The sequence below is a fragment of the Nipponia nippon genome, unplaced genomic scaffold (genome assembly GCF_047370975.1).
Source record: "Nipponia nippon isolate SJK-2023a ecotype South Korea unplaced genomic scaffold, ASM4737097v1 scaffold_25, whole genome shotgun sequence".
Taxonomy (NCBI): Eukaryota; Metazoa; Chordata; class Aves; order Pelecaniformes; family Threskiornithidae; genus Nipponia; species Nipponia nippon.
Window position 1 is genome coordinate 7,683,016 of NW_028262342.1, and position 27,129 is coordinate 7,710,144.

General features: G+C 40.2%; 2 protein-coding genes across 7 annotated transcripts in view; one reads left to right on the forward strand and one right to left on the reverse strand.

Moving 5' to 3' along the window:
- The window catches only part of SLC26A8 (solute carrier family 26 member 8), a 21,513-nt gene extending 16,274 nt beyond the window's left edge, over positions 1-5,239 (reverse strand). Inside the window, exons 1-4 of one of the 3 annotated variants that reach the window (XM_087762162.1) lie at positions 5,100-5,239; positions 3,994-4,094; positions 3,005-3,045; positions 2,432-2,566 (exon numbers count right to left, since the gene is read on the reverse strand). In XM_087762162.1, coding sequence (XP_087618288.1) covers positions 2,432-2,535 — 104 coding nt within the window. In that variant the 5' untranslated portion in view covers positions 2,536-2,566; positions 3,005-3,045; positions 3,994-4,094; positions 5,100-5,239. The remainder of the gene's footprint in view (positions 1-2,431; positions 2,567-3,004; positions 3,046-3,993; positions 4,095-5,099) is intronic. The other 2 variants (XM_087762160.1, XM_087762161.1) reach the window with 2 other exon arrangements.
- MAPK14 (mitogen-activated protein kinase 14) overlaps positions 4,979-27,129 on the forward strand; it is a 27,565-nt gene continuing 5,414 nt past the window's right edge. The window contains exons 1-9 of one of the 4 annotated variants that reach the window (XM_087762174.1): positions 4,979-5,735; positions 13,523-13,652; positions 17,241-17,299; positions 17,672-17,783; positions 18,310-18,339; positions 18,792-18,839; positions 19,292-19,406; positions 20,439-20,510; positions 26,320-26,399. In XM_087762174.1, the coding sequence (XP_087618300.1) occupies positions 5,620-5,735; positions 13,523-13,652; positions 17,241-17,299; positions 17,672-17,783; positions 18,310-18,339; positions 18,792-18,839; positions 19,292-19,406; positions 20,439-20,510; positions 26,320-26,399 (762 nt within the window). In that variant the 5' untranslated portion in view covers positions 4,979-5,619. The remainder of the gene's footprint in view (positions 5,736-13,522; positions 13,653-17,240; positions 17,300-17,671; positions 17,784-18,309; positions 18,340-18,791; positions 18,840-19,291; positions 19,407-20,438; positions 20,511-26,319; positions 26,400-27,129) is intronic. The other 3 variants (XM_087762170.1, XM_087762171.1, XM_087762173.1) reach the window with 3 other exon arrangements.

A 27,129-nucleotide genomic window follows, 5' to 3' on the forward strand; every position in this document is an offset into this window, starting at 1 on the left:
AGGCACCATATACTTTGAACCCACACAGGCGTTAGCCTTCCACAGATCCAGCTGGCACATAACATGAATCCTACATAGGCACCTTTGCATTCCATTCAGATGAATCACAAATACTCTGTGTGCCATTCATATGATAGCCTGTCAGCACCGGTGTCCAGAGCGCTGAATGCATCAATTACTTGACCTCAATAACACCACAGAAAAATAGGAGATGGTATTTTGATTCCTCCTATTCTGATCTAGAAGAAAAACATACAAATGCTACATCTGGGGGGAGGGGGGTGGAAATAGGCAAGCCTATCCCACTTCACAAAAAACAGTCAAATGTTTTCTGTATTACATTATTTAATAAGGGGATGCAAGCAGGACTTGACCTACATGACTTATTTTGCGTATATGTTTTTGAATCTCAGTTTCCAGTAGGTAAACACTGACTATCCCCACAGCCCTGTGCTCCTTCTTCCCCTTTTTAATCCCTGGCAATGTCAGTGATTTTCTACTTACAAACCCAATATAAGTGATGTAGTATCTGTGCAAGGCAGCCTTGAGCAGTGGCTGTGGGGACTGACCCCAGTTAACATTATAGAGTTGAAGCCCTTTCCATAATTTTATTGTCCAAGGTGACTACACACTGGGCTGACAAGTGGATACAAAATGGAGAACAGAGAAAACGCATGAGATAGGGAAGTGGAAAAGAAACAGGGAAAAAGAGTATGAGGAAGCAAGGCAGACACGGTTCTTAAATGACACATTGGGGGAGGGAATAAAGAGATTTTCTTATTAAGCATCAAGTGCAATGATAAAGTTTCCAATAATATTAGCTATGTCTTTAGAGCAAAATTCTCCCTTTGATCTCTGGGCAAGACTGTTTTTATTGCACCAGGTGTTTCTGGGTGGACAGACTGTTAACTCTAGATCACATGTCATAATTATACGCAATTCAACCCTTTCCATCAAGTAATTTTGTTTCTCTGACTCCAGAACTTCATCCAAATTCCTTCTTAATTCCTCCTTAATATATAAAAAGACAGCACTGGAATAGAAGGCTATTGCACAATCTAAAGGATCTCACTATTATAGAAATTAATCTTGATGACAAGTCTTCACGGTGTATGAAAACTAGAAAACACAATAGCAACTCAAACTATGGCTCCATTTGCCTTTACTTATTACCAGGAAATTACTTTACAGCAGCATAAGTTAGACATGACCCATAGTTTTAGGCTGCAGTCCCACACATAGCTGAGCTGATATAAGAGCTAGTTATACAGAAAGAGAGAGGTCTGGCACCCCTACTGTCCTTTCCCTGTGTGGCCCTGTCCCTTCTGGCAGCAGCAAGCTGCTAGAATAGCTCACCACACCTTGTGGAACCTCACCCATAGATAGACTTGAGTCTCAAGTCCTGCCACGGTCTCAAAACAACAGTTTAAGTTTCAGTATACGTTCAGTGTACATGCTAAAACAAAGCCCAGATAAATTATGAATCAGAGATTTACTTTTAATCCCTGGCAATGTTAGTGATTTTCTACTTACAAACCCAATATAAGTGTAGTGTCACTACATTTACTTTCTTAGGAGGACTTTGTAGAGTAGACACAGCCATAAGCATTGACAGTCCACTCCGCATTCAAAAAGAGATTCAGAAAGAAAACTGAGAGTATTCATAGTCAAACAAAACTAAAAGGGAAGCTGATGAACGGGCTTCCTATTTTTTTTATTATATTTGCCTTGCTGGAAGAACATCAGCAATTCTCCTATGCTGCCAACAAAGACTGCCTTCTGGTCAGCCTGCAGCCCGCAGGGCTTCTCTGGCAGAAGAGATGCTTCTACTCCCAGTATAATGCCCAAAAGAGAATTTTGGCAGATGGGAAAATGAGGCTGTAGAAGCATTAATGCTTTATCAGTACCCTAGCCTCATCCGTTCTCCTCAAAGAACACAGGAACATAGCTCCAAAATAATGCCAAAGCGGTTCAGTCAATCTCAGTCATACCATTATGTAACTTTCCATGTCTCCAGCTAAGAGGGAACAGAAAAAGGCTCTTGAAATTTAAGAAATAAAAGTATCAAAAGGCATAAATCAGAAAAAAGCAAATGAAAGCTTCTGTCTGACAGCTGGACTGAAGGAAGCACTGGAGGGAACTACAACTATTGGCAGTTTCTCTTTACAGTGCATTTATCCCTCACACTATCATAGTCCTGCAGTGAGTAGACACTTTTGCAGATTTTAAATAGCAACTTTGGTAGTGCAGTGCTAAGCTTGCGCACTCCAGGTGCAAGCTGCTGTAACTGGGTGTTCTGCTTTGGTTATCAATCAGTGCAGTTCAGCATTTTAATTACCAGCTGTGGAAAAGTTAGTACCTTTTTTACACTTGGGCTTGAAGAGTCTCCTTAGTTTCTTTACACGTGATAAATTCCTGGCATAGAACTCACCTGCACTGTAGCCGTCTCTTCTCTTCAGGGATTTGTAGTGCTCCACCCAAGGTGGAAGACAATTTTCTTTCAAAGTATGCCTGGAAGTGCTCCTCAGTCTGCATTTCTCTTTGGACCCTGTAAGCTGCTGGTTGCCTGTAAGTACCAACAGTATCGTTGTCTAGTGCCATATTTTCCTTCTGATCACAGTCAGTCAAAAACAGAGGAACAGCAAATGCACGAGGCCACAATGAACGTTCTCTTTCCTGGGAGTGAGACTGAAAGAAACAGGGTCATTGACTAAGAATCTACTAAAACCAAAATTAAAAGTGGGATACATGATCAGTCCATCCCAACGTAACTCCTGTGAAGCCAGTAGTTACAGCAGGGATAAGCAAGGCTCTGGAGACTGAAATCCATGAAAGACATGCTGCTCTTAGGATCAGACAAATCGACTGCCAAATCAGTTGTAGGAACACTGGGTCCTTCTGGAACTTGCCTTGTTCCTATTCTGTAGGAAAAATCAGCCTGAATCCCCTCCGTTTTGTGATCCCAAAAGCAGGCCCATGTTACAATCCCTCTCCATAAACCTACCACAGCTGAGGAAACCGTTGGAATTCTCCTTGTTTCCAAACCTGGAGGAAAAAGGATTAGTCTGAATCATACAGAGAGCAGCTAAATCTGAGGCTGTACAAATGCTTCAACTTGCTGTATAAAACCATTCGGGTTTTTAAATCCCCCAAATGTCTGACTCCCATTCCTTAGAATTTTAATATCAGGAAGGAGATCTGAATTCAATCACTATCACTCAGAGTAGGTAAGATGTTACTTCCCAAAGTCAATACTGAGTAAGTAAAGGTCCAGTGCAAGAGCAGATCTAAGACAAAGTTCTCATACCAACAGCTGAGGTAGAAAAAAAATTCAAATCCAGAGCTACCAAGTGAAAGTACATTTAAGAAGGGTCGTGACACATAGGAACATATTTTTTTGCTATGGGCAGAACAAAGAAAGAAAAGAGGAAATATAAAAAGGCTGTGAGTGAACAGTTGAGAGTCTATTGAGAATGCAATCTAAGTTTAAAGTATCAAAATCTGAAGAAAAAAATCATTGGGATTTAAGTTTTCTCCTCATATTTCATTTCCTGAACCACCAGGATCAGTTTGTACAGGTCTAGTGCTTTGTACCACTGAGATACGCTACTTCTGATACAGCAGCAGGGATTCCAGCACAGTATTTACTGTCTTCTGAGACATATCTACCAACATGTACACACGCTCCAGTCATTCTAAACCACAGAAAGAGCTTGTAGTAGGCATGTCTCAAACACACTCCATCCCTAGGGCACAGTTTCTCCCTCTTTTTGCAGAGAAGATAAATCAAGGTCTTCCACAGATAAGTTTATGAGCTATTTTGTTCATTAGCTTTTCAAACCCGGTACAAGTTTTTGAAGACTTAGCTGTTTGTGACATCTTTGAGCACAATCACCTTTTCAAGGCAAAATAATACAACAAGAAAAACTAAGAAGCAGCTAAAGTTTGCAAACTAAAGACATTAAAAACCCCAGCACACCAAGAAGTAGTTACTTTTTAGATGTAAGCAGTGGTAACTTTCAGCTGTTCACTCCTGTTATTTGGACTTGAGTGATGACTCACAGCAGCAGAGGACAGGGTCACACTCTTTTACACTGTGTAGAGAAAAAGAAGGGTTTTGACATGGGAAGCCAAATGTTTTAAAAGCAGGCTTCCATATTCCATTCAGAATGTGTTGGTCTTGCACAGTACTGCTAACGAGAGTCATCTTCCTCAAGCTTGAGATCAAAAGGTAAGTGGCCTTAAACACAAATCCCTACCACTATTTATTTGCTGTGACATTCTGTACTTACTGTCTGGCGAAGACACCCTGGGGCTTCACTCCAAAACATGCTTAACCTGTAGCACTTAGTGACTTCATTGAGTCTTAGGCACGTACTTGAAAGCAAGCACATACATATCTTTGATACTACAAGGCCTATTACAGTATTGAAAAATAGTTTATTTTCCAAACACACAAAGATCAGGACACTGGGAATTCTGGGCAGAGAGATCAGCTTCCCCCATCACCGCTGGCTTGAAGCCCCTGGAAGGGAACAAAGTGTCCTTAGGAAGTTTACAAGAGCAATTAGTATTGGCTTGTAAGACTCCAGAAGCTCTAGAGCTACACTTAGCCTGACATACACGGTGGCAGACTGACAGGTTACCCTGGGACTGCATAAGTGCTGCCTTAGTTAAGTTTTTTCATCCATTTCCCTTTTCTTTTTTTTACATAAAAGCACACCCTAAGGTGGACTGTGCAGGAAAGCCAAGTAAGCCTCGCGAAAAGGCTAAAGAGGGGCAGCACCTCCCGAATTTTAGCTCGCCGCAGAACGTTTATAACGGTGCCCTCCAAGCCGTGAAATGCGCCCCCGCCCCGGCAAGGCGCTCCCCAGAGGCTCCGCCCCCTCCCCGCGGCGCAGCTCTCGCGAGAGGCAGCCGCGCTGGTTCCATATTGGGTCATCTCTGCCATCGGCGCCTTAGCTCTCGCGAGAGCGGTCGTGAGGAGCGATTGGGCTCCGCCGTCGCGGCGGGGGTGGCCGTTGCCTGGGGCGAGTCTGGGCTGTGCCGCTTGGGGCGGGGCGGGGGCAGCGGCTGTGGCGTCGCTTGCGCCGTCCTACCTGCGGCGGGAGTGTCTCCCCGCACCACCAGCGCCCGTCAGCCCTCCGCCCCGCTGGCTGCCGGCTGGACCACCCCCGCCGCGCTTCGCTTCACCTCGCCTCACCTCGCAGGGCTATCCCGCCCCTCGCCGGGAGAGAAGCGGGGGGGAAGGCGGTGACAGGGTGACAGGGTCCCCGGTGCCCCGCTGTCACCGTGCCCGCCCCCTGCGGTGCGGTGAACGCAGGGGACCGAGCGGGCGGGGCGGCGGCGGCGGCCAACGGTCGGCGGCGCGAGGGGACGGCGGCGGCCAACGGTCGGCGGCGTGAGGGGACGGCGGCGGCGGGGAGGGCGTTGCTGTTGCAGGGCCGCCCCCGCCCGCGGGTGAAGCGAGGCGGGGAGGGGACAGGAGGAAGGAAGAAGCCGCCGCCGCTGCTGCTGGAGGAGGAGGAAGAGGAGGTGGTGGTGCTGCTGCTGCTGCTGCAGCCGCGGGCAGAGCCTCCCCCTCCCGCCGGGCCGGGCGGGGCGGGCTCCGGAGCCGAGATGTCTCAGGAGCGGCCCAAGTTCTACCGGCAGGAGCTGAACAAGACGGTGTGGGAGGTGCCCGAGCGCTACCAGAACCTCTCCCCAGTCGGCTCCGGGGCCTATGGCTCCGTCTGGTGAGTGCTGGGAGGAGACGGGGGTGTATGTGGGTGTGTGCGGGGGGGGGTGGGGGGTGGGGTGGGGTGTCGCGTCAGGTTGTTACCCACCCCCTCGGCCCCTGCCCGGGCTCTCCGCCTGGAAACGTACCCCAGCTTGTATGGGGAGCCACGGCTGGATGCGTGCAGGGCGGTCACCGCGGGAAGCAAAGCGAGGAGAGCGGAGCTTGCTTGCCCTCCGGGGGTTTCTCTTACCCCAGCTTTTTACCAGTCTCCTGCAAGAAACACTTCTTCTCCCGGTTTAAGAGCGGTAGTGCTGGGAAGCCGCAGTCTTGTCTTTGGAATGCGTCGGGGAATGTACTACATGGCAGGTGGCACTAAAACATTTTTTGCAGGGGAAGATAATCATGTCCCAACCGCTGCCGCCCCCCCCCCCCCCCCCCAATGATCTCATATGGACATATTTCACCGTGCCTTCATGCAGTTAGTAGGTGGGGGGTGGAGAGGGATGGAGGCTGGCAAGTCCCCTGTAGCTGGCTTTGCAGAGCTGAGGGCCTGGCAGCTCTTGTCCCAGTTTCCTTCTGGGAAAGATTATATTTGAGGGAATTGTATTTTCAACTGCAATCTGTTGATAGGCAGGGAAGGTAGAGGGAAGGCTGTGAGGGCTGTTTTTGCGTCCCTGACTCGTAACAGTGGGTTTACAGGTATTGCTATTTTCTTGGCAATAGTAGATCAGCACAGATACACTGCCTGGGAGAATTAAATCCTAGTATGAGACCTGCAGAAATATGGAGAGCTTGAAGATAAGAGTTTAGTTTTTAATGCTTACCTCATAGGAACAAAACATATGACAGGTTACATGTGCAAAATACAATACTTCCTTGGTTTGTAGTTTCTCTGCTGAAGTAGGTTGAATCATTAAACGTAAATTAACTGGGCTGTATACATTGTTTAATCTTAAATACAAGGTTGTATTTTAATTGGTTTTACAGATTTTAGCAGTCGTATAGTAGAGCTGTATGAAAGTGCTCATAGATTACTGTGTCCTTTTGTTAAAAAATGGCTTCCACACAAACATTCTGGTTTTTATTCTGTGTTCCTTGGCTCTGTCAAAGTGTGATCAGAATTTTCAAATCTGGGTGCATAATGATTACATAGCTGCTCTGCTGCTGTATTTGAGCAGGCATGCGTGTTTTTTCATTAACATAATGTGCAAATTCATATAATGAATATCATTTATGTTATGTCATAAGGAGGGATGCATGCTGCACTCTGCTAGTAAAGAAAAGGAGTTGTTTTGCATGTGCTGCAGTTTTAAAGAAGGAAAGGTCTCAGCTGTTCTTAACTTACTGTTACAAAACTGTTGGTAAGTTCAGCTTAAATAACATGCATTTCTTAAAACTGCTGTGGCTCAAGTATGCAATTGCCTATATTTTATAAAAGACAAAGGCTGGTCAATTCTAGTAGCAAGATTAACCAATGTACTTGCAAGAGGAGTTGGGTTTTTTTTTTAAAATAGAAGGGTTTAGTTCTGGTGAAAGAAGGGCCTCGCTGCCGTAGCTGATAAATACCCCTGTAAGTGCCACTGAGTTACGTATCTCCCTGAGTGTAATAGGAAATGAATTTGCTCAGTGCCTTGTCCATTGTATTTTTAAGGTTGACCCTACACAGTCTGGCTCATTCCTCTGGTTTCCCCCCCTCCCCATAATCTCCATTGTGTGTGTAATACTTCCAAAGTTTGTTTTCACAACCAATAACTAAAGAGTTTGCATCATGAATTTCCTGTTTTGCTGTGTCAAAACTTTAAAAGATTGTGCAACCGTGTTCAGCCGAGATTAAACAATTTTGTATTGGAAGCAATTTCGGACATGTGGCACGTGAGTCTTTTTGCAGTCCATGTTAATGGTTTTCTGTATGTTCTTCTAAAAATATGTTTCAGAAACGATACAGTTCAGAAGGACTACTGATATGGAAAGTACGTCAGAATTAAAAAAACAAAAACAACAACGAAAAACCCTTGCATATATATGTAATTTTATTAAGCTGCAAATGGTGATGCATAGTATTTAGGATTTTCCTGCAATGACTTGTTCTGCGCTCTGTCCCTTTAGAGATTTTTTTTTTTCTCCCCAGTAAAAAGTTACCTAGTTTTGTTTGAGACTTTGTGTTTGGTGTACCTCTGTGTTGGGATAGTAAATTGCGGGGTTTTAACAACCCTTAAACTGAATGGTTAAACATACTTTCGTGTATGTCTACTGCATTATTATCTTAGAAAGTAATACAATGCTCTGTTGTTTATTTAGTTGTCAAAGTGAGGTATTGAAGAATGAGGAATTTCTAGAAACTGGGGGAAAAATTAATAAAAAAGAAAGAAGCCAGCAGATGAATCATTTAGACTAGGGAGCTGTCTTCTGTAGGCTGCTTTATATGTCTAATGTGAGTATGACTTGGAACGTCCTAATAGAACGTGACTTTATTTTGTAGTCAGAGGATGGAGGGAGAGAGGCGTTTTCTGCAGGCAGCTTAAGGCACCCAAGGTACGTACTTAAACTTAAAGCAAATATTGCAGTGTTTTTGGAAGTATTGCGTGCAGTGTTCGAAGGAGGACATTCAAACAGCTAACTTGGGTATTTTTAAAGATCCGTTTTCAAAAACTGAAAGTATGTGGAGGTGCAAGTAGGGATTCTGTTCCAAAACTTTGAGAAACATCGAGATGTATCCTCAGATTGTTCATTACTAAGTCATGTAACAATTGCTGTGACATCTGTTGTGTGAAATGCTATTTCATTTATTCTTGCAACAGTTTTGTATATTCATACAACATAGTCTTTTGCATGAAAAGGATTTTGTAACCAAGTCTGCATTAAAACACATGTGGGTTCCTGAAGTATCAGTCTTGCAATACTTCATGTAAGGAGGAGAGGGGCCTAGATATTGCAGCATCTTGCAGTGGGAAGTTGCTGAATGGAGATGGGATTGATTGGTGACTCACAATTTAGCTGGAGGATTGCTTCGTTTCTTGTATGTGCTGGAGGGAAGTCTCAGCAAACGGCATTAGCTCAGCCGGCTTTAAGCTAAGCAAAGAGGTGTTTTGATGATCTTTGCCAGCAGTTTCTAAAATGCTGTGAAGGCAGACTCGGTATACTCTTAGGAGTTTACTTTGTTGTTGTATTTTTTGCAGCAGTTCTTTGTGTGTTGTATTGATACCTTTGTAAGAGAAGGGTTTTGGTTTAATTGCTTTGCAGACTATCTGTATTGCTTCATTTAATTTGGAAAGGAATTGAACAGCCAAGTCTTACTCTTCCTCAGAATCTTGCATAAGAATCTTTTAGCTTTTTTTGTTGTAGACTGTCGGGTCATATAGCCCTTCCAAAACCTGTGATTTCTTCCTGTTTTACCTCACAGTTGTACCAACACTGACTCTGAATTTCCTGGGTATTAAGAAGATACTGAGATAATTCCCCTCTTTTTAAATTAACAGAGAAATACTATGGATTTAAGAAATTTTAAAACATTAGGCTCCAGAGGAAATGAAGTAACAATCCTAAATATCACCTTTATAGTCACAATTCCTCTGTGGATTTTTTTTTTTTAACCAATGTATGTCTTTAAGCTTACTAATCCCATATCAAAGTGTGCAAGCGCCTCCAAAGTACGTGTGCGCTTGGGGGGACAGGTGCCTGCTTCTCCAGTAAGGTGTGGTAGGTAATGTGAGGAGTGATATGAAAAGAACTGTAAACCTGTGCGTGGGATGAAGCAGCCGTACAGGTAGGATTAGCAGAACACGTGTGAGGAACGGGGATCGAGTAGGAGATGGTGTGGTCGTGCATCTCCTGCTAAGGTGGGAGTAGCACTGACCGTACCAGGAATGATCAGTCGCCCCCTGACAGCCTTGGAACATACCTTATCTGGGTTGTAACTCGGGCGGATCAGTATGGGTGGATCTGCACCAGTGTCACTGGAATTTTTGAGAACTGCAGTAATTACTGACCCAGATTGTGACGACAGGATGGAAACTTACTAATGCCTAAAGTCAGTCATCTTGCGACCCTATAAAAGAGCGATACCAAGGGAGACCCTGTGAGCTCTCCTGGACCACAGCAGGCTGTGCCAGCATCTTCTGAGTGGGACGTGTCTCAGAGTTTGCGAACTCTTAATTAAGTTTGCAGAGTACAGAGGCCTGACGACAGGACCTGGGCTGAACTCCAGGGGCCCCCCTTGAGGCTTGACCTTCGCCCATTGAGACAATCATTTGAAGTGAGTATTTCACTTAGCTCGAGGGGAATTTTTAACAGGTACCTTTATATGCATATTTTGTGTGTGTGTGAATCAATTAAAATATAAATAAATTGCACTGTTAAATAATTTTGTATGTAATTCAGTTCCTCAGACTACTTCAAATGTTAGATATAGATATAAGTTGCATTAGTGGATAGGTTCTCTAAAATAATTGTTTTGTTCTAGCTCTTATGTTCTGGATTCAATTCAGGTTAGATCAGAATTGTAGTTTTAGCTCACTCAGGTTGAGGTGGATGCAGTTCGTGTGCCACAGCACAATACTATGTAAGAGGTTAAAAAATGTGGAAGCTGTGATAAATTCTGATGTTGTGCTGATCTTGTTTCGAAAGGGATTTAAAACTGTGGATCATGCAATTTTTTTTCCCAATTGGGCTTTTTTAGCTGAAATATGATCAGTGTAATGCAGCTGTTTTAAGTCTGATGAAAGCCAGCTTGGTGTTCTTTAAAATGTTCTCCAACATGACAGCTGTTGTGTAGCTGTGTTCCGTACTCGTGAAAACCGTTAGGCAGTTACCTGTATTGTCAGAAAATTACTCAGCATGCCTTTATCTGTAGAGAAATAGTCTTTAGGCCTCAAATGTGACTGAACTCTAGAATTCTTCTGACTTCAAGAGTAACTCTAGATTGTGAATGTGCAGTAATACAAAATTTTCTTTCCTGGGCTTGTGCACAGTGTCGTCATGCTGGTTAAACAGTTTCTCAGTTCTGCCGATTGCAATTCTCCTTGGAGGTTTTACATCTACTACGGCAGAGCAATGACTTGGTGTCATTAAAAATGCCATTAAAAAGAAGGTGAAATTGAATTTCCTTTGGACTCTGAAATGGCTTATGTTATCTCTGGTGGCTCTGAAATCTCTAAAGAGAATCTTGTGGAAACCAAGAGAAAAATATGACTATGTAGCTGTGAAGGTGGTTAATGTGCAGGGGATCCCCTTTTCAAGATGAAAGAGATACTGGTATACGCTGCCTTTGTACCCAAAATGTTTGAAAGCTGGTAAAGATTCATGACTAATTCACAATAGCATGTGTTGAATTATGATGACTAATCTTATTTTTGCTTTAAGTCCTAGAAAACACCTTGAGTATCGTTAAAATATTGTCATATAATTACAGCCTGAATTAGGTATGTTTGTATATTGCAAAATGGTGTATGTGAAGCTTAGAAAAATTTGAATTCTGTTTCCTGAAGTGTTGCAGCTTAAATATTGATATTGTAGTGGTATGTGAAGAGTTGCTGAAGATCATTTGAAATCAAGATTAAAAAATGAATGCTTGATCGATTCTTTTGTCTGCCCAGGCTGAGTGAGGTGTAAAGGATAACTCATGTGCGGAAGTGGTTGAAAACGGGCATTCTTTGAGACAGTATGGTGTAGCTTGAGTAGTTCAGCTATGACAGTTTGCTGTTCCTGTGATCTTCTGTCTAGCTGTATGTTTGTATCTTTTCCAGAGAGCTCTTTCCCGTGTGTGTATGCAGGTGTCCCTTTATAGAGAAGGAGATACTCTTTCATCGTGCACAGTGGGTTTTTTCCTTCCCCTGGGTCCTGCAAGAGAATGTTTGCTGTTCATAGAAACAAGCTTGTATTTTGTTTTCTATTTCTCATAAACCTCATGTAGCAAGTTCCTTGGAAACTGAGCAACTTTGTGATACGGAGTCTTTTTGCAAGTTAATTCTGGTTAGTAGCTTCAAAAATAAATGACAAGTACAGTTATTTCAGATAGGTTCTTTGGCAGAGTTGGGGGGTAAGTTGGGGTTTTGTTCTAGGACTACTTTTGTGATTTGGTTTTGAACTTTCTGTTAGTTAAGCTGCTTCACACTTTACATTTGCAAATGTATAGCTTTCCTTTTCATAGAATCATAGAATCGTTAAGGTTGGAAAGGACCTCTGAGATCATCGAGTCCAACCTGCTAACCTAACTGCCTGGTCTACCTCTAAACCATGTCCCTAAGCACCACATCCACACATTTTTTGAATACTTCTAGGGACTGTGATTGTACCAGTTCCCTGGGCAGTCTGTTGCAATGCCTAACCACTCTCTCTGTGAAGAAATTTTTCCTAATACCTAATGTAAATCTCCCCTGGCACAACTTGAGCCCACTTCATCTTGTCCTGTCACTTGTTACTTGGGAGAAGAGACTGACCTCCACCTCACTACAGCCTCCTTTCGGGTAGTTGTAGAGAGCGATAAGGTCTCCCCTCAGCCTCCTCTTCTCCAAACTAAACAACCCAAGCTCCCTCAGCCGCTCCTCATAAGACTTGTTCTTCAGACCCTTTACCAGCTTTGTTGCCCTTCTTTGGACACACGAAGTTTCACTTGATGTTTATCAAGAACTAGTGCGTACTCACTTTTAAATGGAATCAAGAGCTCACCCTGAATCAAAATGCAGCAGGAAAATAGACAAATATTGTCCTTCACTGACTTTCTCCATCTATACTTTCCCCATGTTTGTTATCTTGAATCGAGTGTAACCTTGATTTCACATCCTCTGTTTCTCTTCCTCCTTCCTTTTTGAGAAACCAGAGCTGTTTTAGGTAAGAACATCAAAGAGAAGAAGGAGGAGAAATTTAGTTCACAGCTAAATACCTACATTTCTTTAGTTCCTCACATGTAAGCCCTAAGTTCTGGAAGATTTTATGCAGTGTATGAGAAATTTAACATAGTTCTTCATGTGTTAAATTTTTGCTTGTTTCAAAAGTATCAGGCTTTTGCTTCTTAATATTATAAATAAAAAGGTTGTGATAAGACTTACGTCAAAAGATGATTTTACAGTACAAAACATCAACTATATATATGAAGTTACCAAATAGGATGGAGTTAGTCTTTATGGGTTCTAAGAAGAAACATTATTTATATGTACAAGCATTATGTGTAAGTTTCTGCTAAAGGGACAAGTTTCAGTAATGTACAGCTAAATATCATTTATTCACATGCATTTTTGTATAACAGGAGTTGAGCATTAGATGCGATTTACCAAAGAGGTTTGACTTCAGCTTCAGTTGTGATTAACAGCCATCATAGTTGATTTTATTAGGCACAGGCCTTGGATTTTTTGTTTGGACTTAAACTGTAAGAGACAGTATTTTGAGCATAGCGTTTTGTGATGAAGTGTGGTGTATGAAAATATGTTCAGGAATACAGATAATATTTGCAAGTACTCTTCCTCTCTCCAGAGTTTTGTTGCCATATTTATGTTTGAGTACAACTGGTTTTAGACAGAAAAATCATAAACATTTCTTTCTTTTCTACAAAGTTTCCCTTTACTGTGTGAACAAGGCTCATCTTGTAAACATTTTCTGTAGAAATTAAGAATTGTGTGAATAGGTGGGGATTTTGGGTGGGGGTGCAGGTTGTCGACCAGGATGCCTAGAAATTATTTTCATTGCAGAAGTGGAGGAATGGCGTTGACTGTGACTCGGTATCCAGATAGTTGCTATCTGGAGTTGCTAAGTGTGGATTTGAAGGTGTTTATAAAGAATTCTTTTTGATAATTTGATTACTCTTTATTGTAGTTCTGCCTTTGACACAAAAACGGGGTTGCGTGTGGCTGTAAAGAAGCTGTCCCGACCATTTCAGTCTATCATCCATGCCAAAAGGACCTACCGAGAGCTACGGCTACTTAAGCACATGAAACACGAAAATGTAAGTGAAAGGAGATGGTATGAAAAGTTGATCTAAAGTCGGACTGTTCAGTGAGCATCCAGCATGATTGCATTTAAGGATCTTGTTGCATACATTTTTCTAATACAAATATGAAGCCTGCAGTAGTCCAAGGGATTATGGTTGTAGAAAAGCATGCAGATAAAAAAAAAGAAAAAAAAAAAAAAAAAAGAAAACCACATAACCAATTTTTGTATTAAAAAGTCTTCATATTTCCTAGAATAATCTGGAAATTACTGCTGAGCAGGTTCGTGCTGTCTTAAGCATTTAGGACACAGGTGATGTCACTTGCATTTTCCTGCTCCCTTGCTGTAGTAAGCTGTAATTTTCATTATGTGAAGAATCTATTAAAAAAACAAAAACAAAAGGAAAAAAAACACAAAAGAGAATCTCAAAGTTCGTTTTCAGTGTCTTCTGGAGGGTTTTTCATATTTGTTTCTTTTAGCTTGCCTATCTCAGAAGGGTGTGGAGTAGATGTTCGCTAGATTCCTGTAGGTAAAATAGGGAGGAAAAAAGTGTGTTTGTGTGTGTGAATCAGATGACTTTTTGTACAAGCCATCCACTTAAATCATCAACAGGGAAACAAAATAGGATGTGACAAATGTTATGTTGAACTATGGTATATACTGTCTAACCGTTTTTCGATATAACGTCCATTTGGCGTAGAAAACAGTTGGTTGAACAGTTCTGTGCGTTTGTGGTATTAACACACCAACATATTTATATTGCCTGCTGTTTGGAGCAAATATTACATGGCAATGGAACAGCAAGTCTCATAACCTGCCCTCTGTAGAGCTGTCAGAATGTCAAGAGGAAAGGAAGGCTCTTGATTTCTTTTGTCCAAGCAAACTCCAGCTTAGCAGAAGGGAAATACGGTTTTGGAAGTGGGCTAAGCAAATCTAGGACCTTTATCTAGTACAAAAAGCCAAACAAGCCTAATTTTGTTGGAAGGTTCTCCTTGGAAGGTCTGTTCAGGACTTCTGTTGTGGCAGTGGTGGTTGTGTGTTGTGGCTCGTAACCACTGCAGGCAGCAGCTGGTATCTCGTAAATCTTCGTGGCGTTTTTAGTGTGGCTAACATAATTGGAACTTTTGATGCATATATGTACTGTTGTCAACAATACTTCCTCAGTGCCTCTGTACAATACCATTGTCTCAACAGGAGAGGTAGCATTTGATCCTGCTTAATATCCATCCCTTGGAGTTTTTTCTGCATCTTTTCTCATAGCTGAGATATTCTCCAAACAGGAAAGCTTTGAAGATCTGTTAGGGGAAAAAAAAAATAGCATATCAATCCATTTTATCTAAGCTAATAAGATTAAGCAATGAAAACTAGATTGTGACTGGTGCTACACCAGTTCTACTTCTGGCATTCATTAATATTTTTTGATTACTATCACAAAGAGCCTATGTAGATTTGAGAGTAAGGGACAAAAGGAAATTAAGTTGTTTATGTATAGAAACATTTATTATCAGTTCATTGTACCGTCGTCTGTCTGTGGGAAGTTTAGGGTTGTGGTTTAAAAATCCTGCAGATGCAGAAATGTTCAGAGCCAGTTCAGGCAGGCATACTAGTGCTAGCATGTTGACTATTCAGATCTCAGTTCAGAAGTAAAAGATTTGATTTTACATGGCGCAAAACACACCAGCAAACCTGGTAGGTGTGGTGGTTTAAGGGGCTTGAGCATGGGATAGTATTCTATATCCTGTATCTAGTCTGATCATGATGATCTTGAGCAAATAAATGGACCTGCAGAGCACTCGAGTGTGTCTGCATTATATTTTTCAAGTTGCAGGAGGCCGTGTTAGCTTGCATAAAGCACATAACTGAGCAGATGGGAGAGCAAATGGGTTTGTTGTCATATGAAGAGATTAATAAGCTTTGTGACATCCTAAAATGCTGGGAGGGGAAAGCAAAAGGTGAGGGGTTGGGTTCTGAACTGGTGTTCACGCTTTCTTAGAAGCGACTCAGTGATGCACTGCAGAAAAACTGTATAGTGTTTGTGAAACTCAATGAAAGATACAGATAGTTTGACACTGTGCTTTACAGTGTAGAAGATAAAAATGATAAATGAAAAAAAACCTGAAGGCTAGATAGCAAAGTCAGTTTTTGTCTTTCCATGCTAAACTGTGTGGATAATGTTGATTTTTTTTTTTTTTTCTATAAAAACTGATACGGAAGAGTCCACTGGAGAAAGAAACTGTAAGCATGAGAATTATTATACAGGATGGATGTAAATGTTAGAGTTTGAAGAAGATGTCTGTCTAGAAATGGAGTTGCTGCGATGTATATCAAGAGAGACAGAAAAGCGTTCTCTCCAGTTTCCTCAATACAATGCCATGTATAATCTATAATATAGATTAGACAGAGGCTTTTATTTCCTACCCACTTGCTCTCTTTCCCAAAAACATAGTCTAGGTTCCTCAAAGATTTTGTCTTTAATTCTCTGCTTAGAGATAACTCAATTGATTCTGAAAAAAGGATGGTGTGAAGGGGAACACAGGAATCTAACTCTTGGTTTCATATGCACACTTGAACCATTACTGAAGTTGCTGAAGTGTGCGTGATGCTTGTGTATCTGAGACAGGTGAGATGCTGACTTAAAAAGGAAAGAGGATTTTTTTGGAGGTGGATGAAGAGAACCTGTCCTTTTATATCATATACTGATAACTTTTTTTTTAAATTTTAAAATATTTACAAAAAAATATTATTTGCTATTAAGAGAAGGAAAATAAGGTTTAAAAGCACATTCCAGTGAAAATTAGAACGGTCTTCATCAACCAGATGGATTTTTTTAAACTGCTATAAATGATCTAGAAGATAATTATGGGATAATAAGGTATAGTTATTCTTTTCCACAAGGTAACACATGCATATCCTTTTACTCTCTACTGTTAGAACAGCTCAGCTGTAAAACGTAAGGTGGAGTACCTGCTCTTTGAGCAGACACTCTTTGCTCTTTTTCACAAATGACAGTGTGAAGCTGTTTGTGAAAATTGGTTCCTCATTGTGTTGCACTGTCTTCCTGACTTATTTTCTACTGTAGTCATTATTATTCATTGCTTGTGTTACAGATCCTTGAATTTCTCCAGCCATTACTCAGTACAAGTGGAAGAAATGTAGTCTCCCAATTCTTATTTTAGTATGTAGTCAACAGTATAACTAAGAATTGAGCAGGACGCAAACAGTTTTGTCTGGTGGTGGTTGTTTTGTTTTTTCTCATCCGTTTATTTCCTGAACAAACTTTAGTTGTCTTTTGAAATAAGGTATTCTAAACCAGTGTTTACGCCTGCCTTTTGTTAAGGCTCCCATTTGATGCTTTAAGTAGATGGCTGGTGTGAAGAGACAGCTGTATATTTTTAATCTTAATATTTTTTTTGCACAAGAATTGAATGTTTGTTTCTGATCATATATGAATACTAATTTGTCTACATCTGAATGATTCATGTAGTTGGAAATGAAACATCTACTGGAATGAGTAGTTTCTGTTCCACAAGGGATCTTATTAACTGTATCATATTATACTATGAATGTATTTCACCCTGTTTTCACTTTACTGTTTTCTTCCTAGGTGATTGGTTTGTTGGATGTGTTCACCCCTGCCAAGTCACTAGAAGAATTCAATGATGTGTAGGTAACTTCTCTGAAGACTGCAACAAAAATCTTTTGTATCTTCCTTACATCTCCCAGATTATTACAGAAATATTTGCCGTCTTAATTTGTCTGCCATCATTCTCAAACAATTCTGAATTCCAACACAAGAGATACTAGGACATCCTAAACTACTGGACTCTTCAAACTTGTTCACTTGTGTTTTATTGACCAGCGCTATAGGAATCGGTGTACTAATCTGCTATATTATTTGAAGTGCCATGAACTGTATTTCATTCAGCAACACGCTTTGGGACAGTCAGCCCTGCTACTGGAGCTTTGCAGGGAATTTTTATCCTAATCCTGTTAAAGGGATTGCTTCATAGCCTATGTGTTTCCTTTTGTCCATAGGTACTTGGTGACACACCTTATGGGAGCAGATCTGAACAACATTGTGAAATGCCAGAAACTCACAGATGACCACGTGCAGTTCCTCATATACCAAATTCTTCGAGGACTGAAGGTACTCGCACCTGTTCTACTTGAATGTTGATAGCTCATCAATGGGAGGTGGAAGTTCTTGGTGAATGTCATATCCTCAGAGATTCATATGAGTACATAGTAGTGCTTCTGCAACTTTCCTAACATATCGTAGGATATTTTATTATTATTCCTTCCCTTCATGCCTCTTTGGAGCTCTGCATTGGTAAAGCTATGTATCCCCTAAGAAGATATTTCTGTATGTTCTTATGGGCAGAGTCTGGACAATTATGAAGTATGCTGCCCTCTAATCTGCCCTGACTGTGAATGTTCCATTTCCAGTTTTGTTTACTTGTGGTATTCCAGTCGTGGTGGCAGTGCTCCTGGGTGTTCCTAAGAAGAGACAAAGTGAAACACCTACCTACTTGAAACCCATAGACACACACTCGATTCCTTCTGCAGACAAGCTATAGCATTTGAATTGTGTAGGATGGGGTAGGGCGGTATTGTCTGGTGAAGAAAAGGAGCTACTTGGACTGTTATATAAAATTTGTCATCTTGCCTTACAGTACATCCATTCAGCTGACATAATACACAGGGTGAGTATTTATCCTAAGGTTGCTTCCTGTACTGAATCAATGTCTTTAAAAAATGTAACACAGAATCTTAGAGTGTAGCACCTATAGAAACAAGAAGAAATCTTCCGAGAATTATTTCAGTTAAACATGGGAAATGGTTGTCGAGATCTGTAGTTCCTGTTCCTGCCTATGTTTGACTTGTATCTTTGTGAAATAGGTTCTCTATTTGTTAGATATACATCAACAGCACTGGTATACATATAAGCCTTTATGTCTTTTTACTTATACATGACACCTCTGAGGACCACAGAGGAGATATCTGACTCTGGGATAAAATAATTTTCCCAAGTACGGAGAGTTGATGTTTACAGCCAGTTAGAATCTATTTTCAATCTGTATTTACATTTTTATCTACTTTAGACTTATGAAACAACATGTACTGCTGTTAATGCTGATGTTGTTTAATTTTGTAGGATTTAAAACCTAGTAACCTAGCTGTAAATGAAGACTGTGAGCTAAAGGTAATGTAATCACAAGGTCTGATTGGTTTGACTGTGATTTGAGTGAATGCCTTGTGGTTGTCCCTTGGAATTAAAGGGACAAAATAATTCCTTATGGAAATACTTTTGTGGCTCAAAGTAATAATGTCCTTCCCAGCTGTAAAGGGCTGTAAAGATGTTTTTTTCTGTATCTGTTCATGTATTTTTAATGAATCATCATGAAAGCGAAGAGTTAACGGCTTTAGTTTGGGTTTAGTTGTTTTAGCGAGAAGATAGCCAGACATAATTCTGATTGAGTCCTATGCTGTTCTAGGCTAGTGTCTTTTAACAGGTTGTGAAATTTAGCTTCATAATCTGCTTTTGCAGTTGCACCACCTCTCCTCCACCCAATCCAATGACTGCCTAATTATTTTCTCTAACTGGTTTGCATTGTTCCACTGCAGTAGTTAGTGGATGCCTTTTCTGTTCTGTAGATCCTGGATTTTGGCTTGGCCCGACACACAGATGATGAGATGACCGGGTATGTGGCTACCCGGTGGTACAGGGCTCCTGAGATCATGCTGAACTGGATGCATTACAACCAGACAGGTAATGCATTTAACTAACACAAGGCTTTTCAGTTCTTGAATTTTGAAGGGGCCGGGGGGGGGGGGGGGGGGGGGGGGGAGAGGTGGTCTCCTGTATGTGCTCCTTTCCGTTTGATTGCATAAGTTGGCAGTCATGGTAATTACGCTTCAGTAACGGTGATTAAAAGAAGGAAGGCATAGAATTAGTATTTGAACCACAGTCTATCAGATGTAAGTTAAGAATCATTGTGATAGCATTCACAAGACTTCTTTAAACTTGGACCTTTCAAATTGCAATCAGCAAACTACTGTCAGCACTTACCCTTATTTTTCCTAGCACGGTAGTTTTTAAAGTAAGTGAATGGAATGTATCTGGATGAGGAGAAGGTGTTTTTCTAGGAAGCCGCTGGAAATACCTGAAAAAGTCTAAAGTTATGGTGTGAAGAAATGCTAAAAAATATATAAATCTCCCTTCCTTTCATCACTTCTTCCTCGCAGTTTCCAGTATCTTCTCAGCAGCATACTGTATTTCCCTACAATACTTCCAGACCAGGCACAGAGAAGAAAAGCAAGTGCTAAGAATAGGTCTTGTACGGGAGAGCATATGGATCAAAGAAAATAATGTGCTACTTTGATTTCATACTTCATTACTTTTTCTTCTTTTCTCTTTTCCTCTTGCATGTATGTGGACTTGTCTTGTATCTGTAGTATAATAGTTGGTGGTTGTTTGGGTGGAATAGAATTTATGTAAGGCCATGTGCAAATTCATTCCTCAGAGTTGTCTTGAACAGATTTCTTCCTCCTTGATTGTGTAGATTATGCATGTTATGCTCTGGAAGGAAAATTTGCCTGATCTAGTATTCTGTATTTTGGACAAGTCTCAGACGATGTAGTTACTGAACAGTATCAGTTAGCTTGCAACGTATCCTAGAGTGTTTCAATGCCATAAGACTATTTAAGGATAAAGTTGTTTGTACTTGTTGGATAGGGTGATTCTATTGAGACTTTATTTTTCTGCATTATGTTGTTTTGTTTTTTATTTTATTTTGTTCAGTTGATATTTGGTCAGTGGGATGCATTATGGCTGAACTGTTGACTGGAAGAACATTGTTCCCTGGTACAGACCGTATCCTTTAAAAGTAATATATTTTTTTAAATGGAAGTTAGATATCTTCACTTTCACATACTTCACAAGAAAAGAAGTTCTGGGTTTGGTTGTGGGTTTTTTTTGTTTGTTTGTTTTTAAATTAATAGCTGCTTTTACTCACAGTACGATAAGGTGAGTTCTTGATTTTGCTGCACGTGAAACGATCACAGTGTGCAAGAAGGCAAATCTGTTCCTCTTTATTGTCTATTAGCATCACTAGAATTACTCGCATGTTTTTTTGTTTCTGGGAGTTACTTTCCTTTAAGTTTGTTTAAATTCATTGCTCTTTGAGTTTGTAGAAAATAACTGCGTGGAGCAGGCTTTCTGCTAAGAGTCCTCTCACGCTTCAGGTTTCTAGCAAATGTGAAGCATCCCTTCTGGCCTCTCTTCTGTATCCTGGTGGTATGCTGTGAAAGCAGTGGGTTTACAGATTCTTTAGTGCCAAGGATATCATTCCAAATTGCTCTGAAATGTTTAGGTTCCGCTTCCATGCTTGAGCGTAAACAGATTGTGAGCTGCCTTTTACTGTATGCTTGTATTGATGTGAAAAAATCACATCAAAATGTGAATGACATCTTTTAAAGATTATTGTTTTGTTGCACCAAAGTGGGCTGGGTAGGACACTTTGGCAAACTTATGAGAGAGCATATTGTGAAAGTTGGTCGTGATTTTCCCCAGGAAATTATAATTGAGACTTGATGCAAATTGTTATACTTACAACTTTTGTTTGTTCAGCCACACAACATATTGGGGTAATTAACTAATGGCAAGATTTTTCATTGCCTAGAATTGGACTTCATTTGCCAGAGAAAATTAGATTGCCTGCCTTTTACCAAAGTTTATTCTTTCAACCACAGTTTGTTTATTTTAGTAAGTTTTATTAATGTATTAGTATTTGTATCTGTTAATTCAAATAGGTTAGCATTTGATTAAAAGAAAACTAGTGTTGGAAGTGCTGGCCTTCTGTGTACTACGTTACTTCTGGAAAGCATCTAGATTCTAAAACACTTTGGTGGGGGGAAGGCTTTCATTTCAGTTTTGACAGTTTCATGTCCCTTTTAAATGTGCTTTAAATTTACCCTTTTTTCTCTTTTTGTGCCTGTCTCCGTCTCACCTGTCTCCAGATTTGTTGAACTTGCTCTTCTTTACTGTTTAGTCATCCCTGCCACATTTTTCTGTTGTCAGGGACAGAAGCAGAACTAACATGAAAGTGGCTTAGAAGCTAGAAAAAGTTGCCATATTTCTATTGGCTGATTTAGCATGTATAATTTGGTTTGGGCAGATTGTGTTTGTTTCTATCAAGAAAAAAAAGAGAAATCAAGAAATCGTTGATTCAAACAGAGCGAAAGTCTTTAAGCTGTTGCCACTGTTTAACCCTAGTAATACTTTAGATTTAAAAAAATCTTGATATTTGCACATAAAATATTTGCTAATAGGATTTGCAGTATGTAAGAAATGCTTCACAATGTGTTCTTTATGAATTGAACAAAACAGTTATCTTCCAAACCTGGGAAGTTTTTCCTCCAACTGCATTCTTAGCTGTGAATTATAGCCAGCAACAGCAATATTCACAGTGCAAAATAAAGTTTACTTTTAGGATCTGCATTGTTTGGTTTGTCATATTAAGATACTTCAGTAATTTATATCTCCTAGCAGATGCGTGTGATTCTTTACCTTTCTTTTGCAAATGGTAGTAACGCTTTTGAATTAAATGCTTTTTCTGTTCTGAATTGGTTAGTTTTTTAAGAAAAATAAAGCCCAATCCTTTCCCATTGTAGATAAAACTTTGTAGTACTATAGTTCTTACAGTTTGTGTGTGTGGTTCCCTGCTTTACATAACTTATATGCTGTTTGATGTTGAGGTTAGAACTATAAGGGGAGCAGGGTTTGTAGTTACGAATCTTGTTTGTGTGTGTAACACTTATCCAAGGATCTAGATTGGCACCAAGCTGTTAGCTTTCACTCCAGTTTTGCTGACATCTAAAGACAGCAAGCGGAAGTAAGATAACAATGGGTTCCAGCTTCTTCCTGTCTTGGAAGGCTCTTTGAAATCTTTATATATGCATGCTTTTTTGAGGAAATTTTAGGAATTTTCCAGATGTAGATCCTGTTGGGTACTTCTGGGCTCTTAATTTCTTTGTACCCACAGATTTGCTGAGGCCTGTGTTCCTTCAGCAGTGTCACTATGCAATTGCTGATTTCCTGACTTTGCAATTAATATTAACATGCTTAATTCAAGGCATATTTACCATGCTTCTAGTAGCCAAGGATATGGTATATCCAAATCCACTGCAGTTCTGGGGAATTCACTTTGCAGTTGGAGGCAATGTGACTATGTATTCTGTGTGTGCAGGAACCTGGAAAGTGCTCCTGTTTGACAACTGAAAATTCTACATTCCTCTTGCTTTTTGGTCTCAAGACATTAATTTTCTCAACTATATGGCTTCACATTTCCAAAATGAAATAGATAGTGACAGAAGAGGCAATGCCTTCTCAGGATGATCATCCTCCTGTTCAGATGGCTCTCTTGTTTGAAATATTGGTCCCTTTTGCCAAGGATTTAGCAGAAATGGTGTGATGTTATTTACAGTCCATCAGATATTTCTTTATACAGCCCAGAGATGCATATATTAATTATAAGGGGTTTCACTACAGGCAAGCTGTACAGTTAATTTAATCTGGTAAGTAATAAAGTTGTATTCCGAGATGATGATCTTCAATGCTGTCTATGATGATGATGCCGCTGACAAACTAATGCTGAATTTAGTTTTAAGTTCTGAAGGACCTAATCTGTCAAGATTCTGAATGTGGCTGTCATTGACTTAAAGCAAGAACTGTAGATACTCTTAGAAGAAAACCTGTGATTAATATGGGCTTAGCTCTGCAGTATTGTTACAATATTCCTAACTTAAAACTGAATGTAGACTAATTGAATTGTTCTTATTGTAATGTATGGGTGGAAATATTTGGATGAAAGATGGTTTTCTAATATTTGTAAAATCTCTGCCAGGAGGTGGAGAAGGGGAGCAAGATTGTGGGAAAGACTAGCCAGAGACAAAAAATGGAGGTAATGAAAATCAGAGTCCTTTGGGCTTTTAATGTGAGGCACAGCTAGAGGCTTTCTCTTTGTTATTATTGTACCTGTCTTACACCGAGATCAGTTTCTGTTAAACATGTATATTCTTAATTTTTTTGTAGCGCTTGTAATGTCAATGTCAAGCTTAAAGTCAACTTTCCTACTTATTTGTATGGATCAATTTGACTTGCATAAAATGATATAAAGTATGAATAAGAATACTTGCATGTTTTCTACTAGTTTAGCCAATTTTCTTTTTCTGTATGTTTTAAGTTGACTGTATTCCCTTTAAACTCTGAAGAGTGTTTTTATTATTATTATTTTTATTCAGTTGCATGAGACTTCCATGATAACTAACTAGTCTGAAATTACATATTCTTCTGATACGTCTTACTCTTGCTTGTGGTGGCAGCTAAAACAACTTCTGAACTTTGCTTTGCCTGGATAAGCTCTTACAATCTTGTGATGCCTGCTACTGATAGTGATGGCAGGTTGTTTTCTGAATTTTAGAATGACTGAGACTCGTGAGTTGTTGGGGGTACCTTGGTGATGGCATTTGCATGCCGCGCTGTCCTCCTCCATGCATGTGTGTTTGTTTTTGTTTTTTTCTTTCTTTTGCTTTGTTTTTACTAAGTGTTTTTCCTGTCTTTAATTGCTTATGGCTCATTTCTCTGGGGTGTGGTAGGCCCTGTAATTAAAGGAATGCTGCAATTCAGCAGGCTATAGATGGCAGGCCTAAAACTAGAAGCAGGGGTTGGGTTTTGCAATGCCTATGCAGTGCCAGCTATGCATACTGTGTTTTCTCTTGTTTACCTGAGAAGACACTGAAGTATATTACACAAGTATCTTCCAATAGCATGCTGTCCTCTGGCAAAAGAGCTGACAGCAAACTGGGAAGCAATATTGGTGGCACACCTGGTGCACAGGATTTTAAATGCCTTTAAAAGAATTTAAATATTTAAACTGAGGTATGGCATGTGACTTCTGAGGCATGCTAGTGGTCCAAAATTTGCACAACTGTTTCTTGCACAAGAATGAGTGAAAGGTGTAAGGGCTGTTCTAAATGGCACTGAAGAAAAGCCAATTTAAGTGAGCTAATTGTGGCTATTATAGCACCCTCTGCTGATTCTCTTACTCCAGTAGATATACCAATTTCATTTTAAGCATTGACAATTAAGAGTTGGCAGTTCAGCAGCTAAGCTAGATCCAACTGGTTACATTGGATTTACTCTTAGGTTTCAGCTGTTTAAGTAGGTAGGAGTTGGCCAAGCAATGTGAGAAGTGAGAAATCAGTTCAGCTGTTCTGACAAAATACTATTTCCAGGGCTTTTAATTCATTTCATATGTAAAGCTTGAGACCAAAGTTTACATCAAAAGGTAAAGGTTTTAGCAAAGTATTGATTATTTCCTTCCTATACAGCTTGCCAGTATTACAGGAGCTCTAAAGCTCTTCTTTTTTTTTTTTTTTAAAAAAAAGAGGCAATATTTGAAGTGCTTATAGTATTTGAATTAAAAGATGTTCTAACAAGGAATTGTAACTGTATCTTAAAACATCAGAAAGGCATTAATCCCAGAAGAAACATTGTCTAGTAAGTAGATGGCTCTTATTGAAAGAAAAATGTATAACTAGTTTGATATAATTTTAAGGGCAAATATAAACATTACAGACACTGTCTGAAATCACTAGTAGGTTTTGAAGGGCAGCATGGAGGATAATTCAGAGAAGAAAGGAGATTTATTCTTTTAATGGTTTTAGAGATACCTTGTGTCTCCTTACTATCTTGAGTTTTAGACGTGTGACACTGTATTTACTGGATTTTTTTTTTTTTTTCCCCTCGAGTTTGTTTTGTCACCTGTGCCAAATATTTAGTTTTTCCTGCCTTGTTAAAGAGGGCAGCTCAGATTAGTACGTGGCCTGGTGGAAGCTCTGTTCTGGATAAAACATTCTTTGCATCTGCAATGTTATGTGCTGAGATCTTTCTACATAGAGATTTTAAATCTGAGCCCATATTCTGTTCTCTCTGCTGCTCCGGCGGGTCTGTAGGGCAGAAAGGAGATGCAGGTGCTTTGGCCTCCTGCCCTGCTGGTCCCTGGGGAGCTGTCGGGGGCGAGCCCCCTCTGCCGGCTGCAGCACCCTGGCCGCTCTGGGCTTGAGAAAAGTGCACCCCGTGTTCAGGGTTAGGGATGTTGTAGGTTGCAAGCAGGGTCCAGTCGTTTTCTTACTAAGTTTTCCTAAGTGGCTGAATTACTTTGGAAGGTGTTCATGAAAGGCCTTGACTTTTTTTTTTTTTTTTTATTATTAGTGCCTACACTTTTCAGCCTTCTGCTTTATTTCATCTGTCACTAATGCAACCTAATCCTGCTAACTGCTTCTACTTTGGTGTGGGGCCTGAAAGGGTGAAGTGAGCATGTAAACTGATCCTTTGCCAGTGGGGCAAAATCTTTGACTTCTGCTTCACAATAGTTAAGGATGCAGTGACTGATTCAATGCATGTGGTGTATTTGTAGACAAGTTGTTCAATCTGTCTGATGCAGACAGAGCTGTGTTATACCGGGATATTCGATTGTAAATGAGAGGAATGAATACGGTTTGCTTAAAATAGCTTTTCAGTCGAGGCCTTGGCAGGCATTAACTTTCAACATTAATAGGCTGATATGTTGCGCTTTTCATTTTGATTTGTCCCAGCATTTTCCTTTATGGTCCATCATTAGATATTGATCAGTTGAAGCTCATTTTGAGACTCGTTGGAACCCCAGGGCCTGAGCTTTTGAAGAAAATCTCCTCAGAGTCTGTGAGTTTACACTTTGATTGTAATATCTGCCCTTTTGGAAGTCCCAAGTTTGTGTGTTGCCCTCTGTAGTCTATCTATAGTATGTGTTGGGATTTCTTTTCTGTTATTTTTCTGACTTTGTCATTCTTTGCTCTTGGATGGCTTTTGAGTTCTTACGCCGTGTGTATCTGATGTTAATTCCTCTTACCTCTGCCAGTGGTATGATTTCTTCCTTCCATATTCTCATTTTACTGCTTCGTGACTTTTCTTTCAGTCTGTGGGTTTATACTTCGTGATATACTGTATGATCAGATGCTGCTGGGGAAGTACTTTTCACAGCTAAGAGCTTGAGGCTTGTCTCAATTGTTATTTCTCCAGATTGCCTACCCAAGCATCTTTCTTAACAGGAACAAGTGTGTTATCCTCTAAACACATACAGTCCCTTCTGTAGTATGATTAATTTCTGAAATGCTACTGCCACCATCTTTGTTTTTGTAGCATAAAATCTAAAAAGCCTTTTAGGTACTTTATGTGGCAGCTGTTTCCAGGGCACACAATGTGTAGTCTGCTGAGAATATAACTAAATTGTGCCATGTATTTAAAGGGTATTGCTGTATGGGGCCCTTTTATCAAGGTAACACCAAAAAGCTTTCTCTAGTCTCCTTTTTAAAGGGTGACCTCTATTTTCGGCCATACTGCCATTTCTGTATTGTTCTAATCTTGAGTTGTGAACTTCTGCAAAGACGGTATT